This window comes from Palaemon carinicauda, chromosome 12 (assembly GCF_036898095.1).
Source record: "Palaemon carinicauda isolate YSFRI2023 chromosome 12, ASM3689809v2, whole genome shotgun sequence".
In the NCBI taxonomy this organism is placed as follows: domain Eukaryota; kingdom Metazoa; phylum Arthropoda; class Malacostraca; order Decapoda; family Palaemonidae; genus Palaemon; species Palaemon carinicauda.
This window is the reverse complement of record NC_090736.1, coordinates 133,641,537-133,651,536: the sequence shown is the minus strand read 5'-3', so window position 1 is coordinate 133,651,536 and position 10,000 is coordinate 133,641,537. Positions and strand designations below refer to the sequence as shown.

Here is a 10,000-nt window from a genome sequence, read left to right as displayed (position 1 = left end):
AGTTGACCTTGAAATTGCTGTTTTTTTTCATTGTTTTAAAGTTTAGTTGACCTTGAAATTTCTCTTTTTATTGTTAAGTTCAGTTGACTTTTGATATTACTCTCTTTCTTATTTGTTTTTAAGTTTAGTTGACCTTTGAAATTGCGGTTTATTCATTGTTTTTAAATTTAGTTGACCTTTGAAATTGCTGTTTTTTCATTGTTTTTAAGATTAGTTGACCTTGAAATTGCTATTTTTATTTTCAAGTTCAGTTGACTTTTGATATTAGTCTCTTTTTTTATTTGTTTTTAAGTTTAGTTGACCTTTGAAATTGCTGTTTTTTCATTGTTTTCAAGTTTAGTTGACCTTGAAATTGCTATTTTTATTGTTAAGTTCAGTTGACTTTTGATATTAGTCTCTTTTTTTATTTATTTTTAAGTTTAATTGACATTGAAATTGTTTTCAAGTTCAGTTGAACTTATAAATTGTTTTTAAGTTTAATTGACCTTGAAATGTATGTCTTTTTATTGTTTTTAAGTTTAGTTGACCTTTGAAATTGCTGTTTTTTCATTGTTTTCAAGTTTAGTTGACCTTGAAATTGCTATTTTTATTGTTAAGTTCAGTTGACTTTTGATATTAGTCTTTTTTTATATGTTTTTAAGTTTAATTGACATTGAAATTGTTTTTTTAGTTCAGTTGAATTTGAAATTGTTTTTAAGTTTAATTGACCTTGAAATGTATGTCTTTTTATTGTTTTTAAGTTTAGTTGACCTTTGAAATTGCTGTTTTTTCATTGTTTTCAAGTTTAGTTGACCTTGAAATTGCTATCTTTATTGTTAAGTTCAGTTGACTTTTGATATTAGTCTCTTTTTTTATTTGTTTTTAAGTTTAATTGACATTGAAATTGTTTTTTTAGTTCAGTTGAATTTGAAATTGTTTTTAAGTTTAATTTCATACATTTCATAAGTTTATTTTCATACATTTAAATATCAATCAAGTTTGAAGTCTCTGTGACAACGATATCCAAACTTATGGCTGATTACGTGAATTGGACATTTTGTTTGACCTTTGACTTTGACCTTCCAAAGTTTAGTCATTCCTAGCTTTACGCATAACAGTTAATGCCTGCAAGTTTCATTACGATTAAAATTGTGGCCAGGAAGCTGTTCACAAACAAACACACACAAACAAACAAACACACATAAACAGGGGGTGAAAACATAACCTCCTCCCAACTTTGTTGGCGGAGGTAATAAATAAACCTTTCACAAAAGAAGATCTTATTGACCGATATCCTTCCCTTCCTTCTCCAACAGGTCAGGACACCAGGATGCGATTTTCGGTGGCGCCCTTGCCAGGGGACTCCACCTTCGTCCAGTGGCACGACGCCATGATGATGTGCGCCCGTCTCCCGGGGGGCATTCCGCAGGAGTTCCGACGAAGGGTAAGTCCTCCGATATCCTTTCAAGTCCCCTGAATCCTTTTCCCTTATACCCAAGAGAATCGCTTGTTTTTTTTTTTATCGTGCAAACAAATTGTTTTTTTATTTTAAAATACTCTTTTCAGTATGTAGTCTCTCTCTCTCTCTCTCTCTCTCTCTCTCTCTCTCTCTCTCTCTCTCTCTCTCTCTCTCTCTCTCTCTCCATGTAGGCCTGGGTCTTCCAAATCTTCTTGTGCCTAATGGAGCCCAGCTGAACGTTTGGTTAACTAATCTCTCTCGAGGAGTTAATGAAGTAATCCAAGGGAATGTGTTGTCACCTATGTTGTTTATCCTCCTCACGGATTTTGTAATAATAATAATAATAATTTTTACTCTTATCTCTTCAAGACAGAGACTTCTAAATTATCATTTTCCACTCCCAGTCATATGATTCATTTTATATTCCCCATAGGAGCTCTATGTATCAGAAACTCCACATGATTACCCTTAACTTTCTTTTATCACCCATATTTCAGTACCCGTAAACATCCATAGACTTTAACTGCATCGCCGGAAGCCTTATCCCTCCATTAACTTGATAGAAAGTGAATTACCTACAAACAAGAGCAGTTACCTTCATCCTTCAGTACACAGCTCTCCCTAACTTTCGTAAGTAGCCAGATGGCTCACCATCCGTGAACATTTTAGACAATCAAGGAGGTGTAATAATCTCCTAATGGTGTCAATCCTGTTTACGAGCCTGTAAAAACTCTTATATCTTCAGATACACGTAATGGTTTTGTCTTCATCCATTTCTAATTGATCTGTTGATTAATAAAGCTGTTATCTTCTCCTTTCCCACCCCCATCCCTACTTTAAAGAGTCGGTCGCCTGATTCCCCCTCTCCAATGACGTCGATCAAAGGCATCGTCCCTCACAAAAACCTCTTATCTCAAGATATGCGTGTGTAGAGAAGATAGATAATTAGCCATCTATCCCACCGTCATCCCTACATTAAGGGGTCGGTCACCCGATACGCCCTCTTTAATTTCATCTTCCACCAAACCTCTTCTCTCCAGATATGCGTGTTTAGAGAAGATAGATAGATAGATAGATAATTAGCAGTTCTCTTCCGTAGCAAATCACACGTATATCAAATTGTCTTTTGTGTTTGTGTGTGTAATTTTTCTTTTTATTTGTTTAAAAGCTTACCTTCTATCTCCTCCTGTGAATATAATGGAAATTTGCACTGCAAACTGTTGGCATTTCAGCTTGATATCATACGAAGGGCCTTACAAATCTCTTCCTAATTTTGCCTCACTTTCATCCTAACTTCTTAGAAAGATATTATAATGTTTTGAGTCCATGTTGAAGGTTCTCGTGAATTTCACAGGCAAGGACAGGACAATGTCCTAGAAACTCACCATATATGCATATGATCAGCGTCCAAACCCCCTCTCAACCCAAGCTAGGCCCAGGGAGGACCAGGCAATGACCGCTGATGACTCGGCAGGTAGATCTTTAGGATCCCCCAAACCTCCCATTGCTAGGGTTGAGGTGGCCGATGTGATAACGTCCCTGACTGGTGAACGCCAGACTGGGGTTCGAGTCCCGCTGAAAGTCGATAGATTTTTTGGTTGTTGCAACCTCACCATCCTTGTGAGCTAAGGATGCGGGATTTGGGGGAAGTCTATAGGTCTATGTGCTGAGTCATCAGCAGCCATTGCCTGGCCCTCCTTGGTACTAGCTTGGGTGGAGAGGGTGCTTGGGCGATATGGTCAGTCTCTAGGACATTGTCCTGCTCGATAGGACAATGTCATTGTCCCTTTCCCCTGTCATTCTTGAGCGGTCTTTAAACCTTTAAACAAGGATGGCGAGGTTTCAGACACAACTAGAAACTATTGAACCCCTGCCCGGCATATCACCAGCAGCCATTGCCTGGCCCTCCCTTGTCCTAACTTGGATGGAGAGAGGGCTTGGGTGCTCTAGGGCATTGTCCTGCTAACAAGGCCACTGTCATCGTCCCTTGCCTCTGCCATTTATATGTTCCCCGAGTGTTTTTTCACGTCAATCGTTGTCAAAGGACGTGAACAGATTTGCAATACTTCCCAAAGCTTTTAAGAGCACTTTTGTAAAAGTTAAGGAATCTTTTCCTTAACAAGGACCCAGAAGTTCTCTCTTTTGCACCAAGACTAAATTTAGAAACAGCGCTTCGGCAGAAATTAAGTTGAGAAAGAAAGAGACGTCCCAAAAAGTTGTTGCAGAGAGAGAAATAGAAGACTAAGAAAAAAGTCAACGAGTATAACGAAAAACATTAAAACAAAAGTGTCTTGTAGTGTCTGCTACCCTGCTATTCATTTTAGTTAAGGGTGAGGGGTTTGGGGGAACCTGTAAGCTACCTGCTGAGTCATCAGCAGCCATTGCCTTGCCCTCCCTGGTTCTAGCTTGATGGAGAGGGTGCTCCGGCACTGATCATATGAATATATGGTCAGTCTCTAGGGCATTGTCATGTATCTGGGGCATTGTCTTGTCCCTAGGATATCGTCCTACCCATTTCCTCTACCATTTATGAGTGACCTTTTAAACTTAAGATGGTTAGTGGGACACTTAGAGACAACAGCAAACAAACAAGGGGGAGCAGCAAACGAATTTTAAAAACATTTAAGATTTCCTCTAACCCACTAATGTAATAGGGATGCCTCCACCAAACCTAGAACTACGGCCTTACTTTTACAGTTAAATAGCAGGACAGGATTAGAAATTAATTTATGTGAGATCACACGAGTGTCATATGTGGATGAGATCATGGTGAGGGGCAGATGGAGATGGTTTGGGCATGCTCATCGCACTCCCCAAGAGAGATTAGTTCACCAAACTTTCAACTGGGCCCCACAAGGAACTAGAAGAGTTGAAGACCCAGGCCTACGTGGCTGAGGACTATGAAGCGGGAAGTAGGAGATGATGAGTGGAGAGTTATTGAATTGGAGGCTGAAGATACAGACGACTGGCGAAATCTAATCGAGGCCCTTTGCCTCAATAGGTGTAGGAGGAGATGATGATCCTACTACAGTATGGGACAGACTAGTGAGAGTGTTAACTCTTAATGAACGGAACGTAACTGGCTTTATTCAAACAACATAACAGCCTCATATAAAAACGGTTGAGGGTAACAATGGCATAAAACTTTAACAATGTGAATCATTCATTGGCAAGCTTAGAGAAGTTTTTTTATTAACAGAGCAGGAGAGAGAGAGAGATAGCATTATTGTTTTTGAATTATGTTTGGTTATTCACTGCAAATTTGAATTAATTAATCTTAAATTTCTTTTCAGTTATGGCTGACTTTGTCTGAGAAGCACCTCCAGGCCAGAGGAGTTGATTGGTCGCACGCTCAGAGATTCTGCTTCAACGAGTGGTCCAATCCAGACGACGATGAACTCGGGGACCAGATTGTCAAGGTGAGTCGATACATGTAACAATATATATATATATATATATATATATATATATATATATATATATATATATATATATATATATATATATATATATGTATATATATATTTTTTTATATATGTGTTTGTGTTTGTGAATGAGAATCAACACAATATCGTGCTCAGATAGAAAACGTTTTTTATCTCATACTAGGATCGAACCCTAGCCCCTTCAAATGAAAGGCCAGGTTGCTACCAACCATGCCACCAGAGGCTCTAAAAGAAGTCGGAACCAAAGAGGTAACTGCAACTCAGGATTTACTTTGCTTTTCATTAGAAGGGGCTAGGGTTCGATCCCAGTATAAGATAGAAATTTATTTATATATATATATATATATATATATATATATATATATATATATATATATATATATACTGTATCATATATTATGTGCACGCATGTGAATCATTGTATGTATAAATGCATGTATTTAGGTTATGTATAGTATATGCATATGGAGAGAGTGTATAATTCAGAAGAGCTACAAGGTACGAGGAGACTTATATATATATATATATATATATATATATATATATATATATATATATATATATATATATAGTACCTGTATGTATACCTGCACACCAAAATATAAACATCTATCCATAAATAACAGACCTTCTTTGTCTATCTCTAATTTCCCAGAGTATCTGAGAACCCCTTTCAGGCCAAATCAGCCCTTCTGTTCCCCCGCCTTAAGCACCAAATTCCAATGTGACGTCGTGATAATGGACACACACTAACTCAAGGGGCGTAACTGCCTTTGCGTGCACAGCAAACTGACTCCTAATTGCTCTTACAATAGAGCCTATAATGTCGTCTCTCGTGGAGAACTAAGTTTTGCATGTTTTGCCCGTGTTCAAATTGCGTCCCCACTTGTGATGGCGTTATTGAAATAAGCTCTTAGCTTTATTAAAGTATTGTTTGAATGGGAAGAAATTAGCTTTCTCGGGAGATGAGGCGTGTGGTGATTATATATATATATATATATATATATATATATATATATATATATATATATATATATATATATATATATATATATTTATATATATTGTAATGATGTTGACTATATGAAACTGTATAGCATTTCATCTTTTTAAAATTTCCTTTTTCACATTCATTCATATACTGTATACATAAATATATTTATGTATGTTTATATATATATATATATATATATATATATATATATATATATATATATATATATATGTTTGTGTAAGTGTATCTGTTTATTGCTATACACACCTATACTTCTATATATATATATATATATATATATATATATATATATATATATATATATATATATATATATATATATTGATGTTCTAAAGTTGGTCTTGCAGCAATTCACGACTTGCACCCATTACAAACGAAGAATTTGGTTCTATCAACCTCATCTCAATCTCATTATATCATACTCGCCAATTCTATAAATATATGTAACTATTATTACCATAAATTCTCGAACTGGGTTAACCCCCCCAAAAAACCCTATCTGGCAACTCACAGGAGAGTTTCTCGGTCGCGAGCCACCGCGTGAAAAGCATTGCTCTCTGAGCGTTCGCTTCTCTCTCCATTGTGGATTTCCACAATCACTAGCGTTCCTTTTGAATACAATCGTACGTCATACGATCTATTCCCATCTCCGTAGCACCGCCTGGAAAGCCGAGTCTGAAAATATACCCGGGATTCTAAAAGAAAAGAGAAAATGTAGCGCTAACGCACAGTCGTGGGTTTTAAGAGAGAAACATTACTTTTTTATTCGTCGACGTTTTCGCGCGCAAACAAGGTCGTTGGAAACGTTTTGTAAACATCCTTCAGGTCGTTTATTCTGACATTTCGACGTTCAGGCTTCATTTAAGACGTTCTAAACATCCTTCAGGTCGTTTATTCTGACATTTCGATGTTCAGGCTTCGTTTAAGACGTTCTGAACATCCTTCAGGTCGTTTATTCTGACATTTCGACGTTCAGGCTTCGTTTAAGACGTTCTAAACATCCTTCAGGTCGTTTATTCTGACATTTCGACGTTCAGGCTTCATTTAAGACGTTCTAAACATCCTTCAGGTCGTTTATTCTGACATTTCGACGTTCAGGCTTCATTTAAGACGTTCTAAACATCCTTCAGGTCGTTTATTCTGACATTTCGACGTTCAGGCTGCGTTGAAGACGTTATAAACATCCTTCAGGTCGTTTATTCTGACATTTCGATGTTCAGGCTTCGTTTAAGATGTTCTAAACATCCTTCAGGTCGTTTATTCTGACATTTCGACGTTCAGGCTTCGTTTAAGATGTTCTAAACATCCTTCAGGTCGTTAATATGACATTTCGACGTTCAGGCTTCGTTTAGGACGTTCTAAACATCCTTCAGGTCGTTTATTATGACATTTCGACGTTCAGGCTTCGTTTAGGACGTTCTAAACATCCTTCAGGTCGTTTATTCTGACATTTCGACGTTCAGGCTTCGTTTAAGTCGTTCTAAACATCCTTCAGGTCGTTCATTATGACATTTCGACGTTCAGGCTTCGTTGAAGACGTTCTCAACATCATTCAGGTCGTTTATTCTGACATTTCGACGTTCAGGCTTCGTTTAAGACGTTCTAAACATCAGGTCGTTTATTCTAACATTTCGATGTTCAGGCTTCGTTTAAGACGTTCTAAACATCCTTCAGGTCGTTTATTCTGACATTTCGACGTTCAGGCTTCGTTTAAGACGTTCTAAACATCCTTCAGGTCGTTTATTCTGACATTTCAACGTTCAGGCTTCGTTGAAGACGTTCTAAACATCATTCAGGTCGTTTATTCTAACATTTCGATGTTCAGGCTTCATTTAAGACGTTCTAAACATCATTCAGGTCGTTTATTCTAACATTTCGATGTTCAGGCTTCATTTAAGACGTTCTAAACATCATTCAGGTCGTTTATTCTAACATTTCGATGTTCAGGCTTCATTTGAGACGTTCTAAACATCCTTCAGGTCGTTTATTATGACATTTCGACGTTCAGGCTTCGTTGAAGACGTTCATATCGCCTGTTATGCAAAGCGATAAACGAGTCTGGGAACTGCTGATATTCCAACTCTTGTGATGTAAGGCTTAAAAGTTCATAAAAGGTTCACAATTCCGACTAGAATTTTTTAACAATTCACTGGACCGGGAGTCTCTTTAGCAATTCACTTGACCAGGAGTCTTTTTGGCAATTCACTTGACCTAGAGACTTTTGGCCGTTGACTTGACCAGTAATCTTTTTGGCAATTCACTTGACCAGGAGTCTTTTTGGCAATTCACTTGACCTAGAGACCTTTTGGCAATTCACTTGACCAGTAATCTTTTTGGCAATTCACTTAACCTAGAGACCTTTTGGCAATTCACTTGACCAGGAGTCTTTTTGGCAATTCACTTGACCTAGAGACCTTTTGGCAATTCACTTGACCAGTAATCTTTTTGGCAATTCACTTGACCAGGAGTCTTTTTGGCAATTCACTTGACCTAGAGACTTTTGGCCGTTGACTTGACCAGTAATCTTTTTGGCAATTCACTTGACCAGGAGTCTTTTTGGCAATTCACTTGACCTAGAGACCTTTTGGCAATTCACTTGACCAGTAATCTTTTTGGCAATTCACTTAACCTAGAGACCTTTTGGCAATTCACTTGACCAGGAGTCTTTTTGGCAATTCACTTGACCTAGAGACTTTTGGCAATTCACTTGACCAGTAATCTTTTTGGCAATTCACTTGACCTAGAGACTTTTGGCAATTCACTTGACCAGGAGTCTTTTTGGCAATTCACTTGACCTAGAGACCTTTTGGCAATTCACTTGACCAGTAATCTTTTTGGCAATTCCCTTAACCTAGAGACCTTTTGGCAATTCACTTGACCAGGAGTCTTTTTGGCAATTCACTTGACCTAGAGACTTTTGGCAATTCACTTGACCAGTAATCTTTTTGACAATTCACTTGACCAGGAGTCTTTTTGGCAATTCACTTGACCAGGAGTCTTTTTGGCAATTCACTTGACCTAGAGACCTTTTGGCAATTCACTTGACCAGTAATCTTTTTGGCAATTCACTTGACCTAGAGACCTTTTGGCAATTCACTTGACCAGTAATCTTTTTGGCAATTCACTTGATAAGGAGTCTTTTTGGCAATTCACTTGACCTAGAGACCTTTTGGCAATTCACTTGACCAGTAATCTTTTTGGCAATTCACTTGACCTAGAGACCTTTTGGCAATTCACTTGACCAGTAATCTTTTTGGCAATTCACTTGATAAGGAGTCTTTTTGGCAATTCACTTGACCTAGAGACCTTTTGGCAATTCACTGGACCAGTAATCTTTTTGGCAATTCACTTGACCTAGAGACCTTTTGGCAATTCACTTGACCAGTAATCTTTTTGGCAATTCACTTGACCTAGAGACCTTTTGGCAATTCACTGGACCAGTAATCTTTTTGGCAATTCACTTGACCTAGAGACCTTTTGGCAATTCACTTGACCAGTAATCTTTTTGACAATTCACTTGACCTAGAGACCTTTTGGCAATTCACTTGACCAGTAATCTTTTTGGCAATTCACTTGATAAGGAGTCTTTTTGGCAATTCACTTGACCAGGAGTCTTTGGCCATTGACATGACCAGTAATCTTTTTGGCATTTGACTTGATTTGTAAATGTTTGGCAATTCACTTATCTTGGAGTCTTTTTGGCAATTTGCTTGACCAGTATTCTTTTTGGCAATTCACTTAACTAGGAGTCTTTTTGGCAATTCACTTAACCAGTATTCTTTGTGGCAGTTCACTTGACCATTATTCGTGTTTGCAATTCACTTGACCAGTATTCGTTTTGGCAATTCACTTGGCCTAGAGACTTTTTGGCAATTCACTTGACCAGTAATCTTTTTGGCAATTCACTTGACCAGGAGTCTTTGGCCATTGACTTGACCAGTAATCTTTTTGGCAATTCACTTGATAAGGAGTCTTTGGCCATTGACTTGACCAGTAATCTTTTTGGCAATTCACTTGACCAGGAGTCTTTGGCCATTGACTTGACCAGTAATCTTTTTGGCAATTCACTTGACCAGGAGTCTTTGGCCATTGACATGACCA

The 10,000-nt window shown here is 37.7% G+C and overlaps 1 protein-coding gene across 1 annotated transcript in view; it reads left to right on the top strand.

Moving 5' to 3' along the window:
* The window catches only part of LOC137651292 (uncharacterized), a 111,946-nt gene that overhangs the window by 64,052 nt on the left and 37,894 nt on the right, over positions 1–10,000 (top strand). The window contains 2 exon segments of the mRNA XM_068384558.1: positions 1,296–1,423; positions 4,732–4,857. Of these exon segments, the coding sequence (XP_068240659.1) occupies positions 1,296–1,423; positions 4,732–4,857 (254 nt within the window).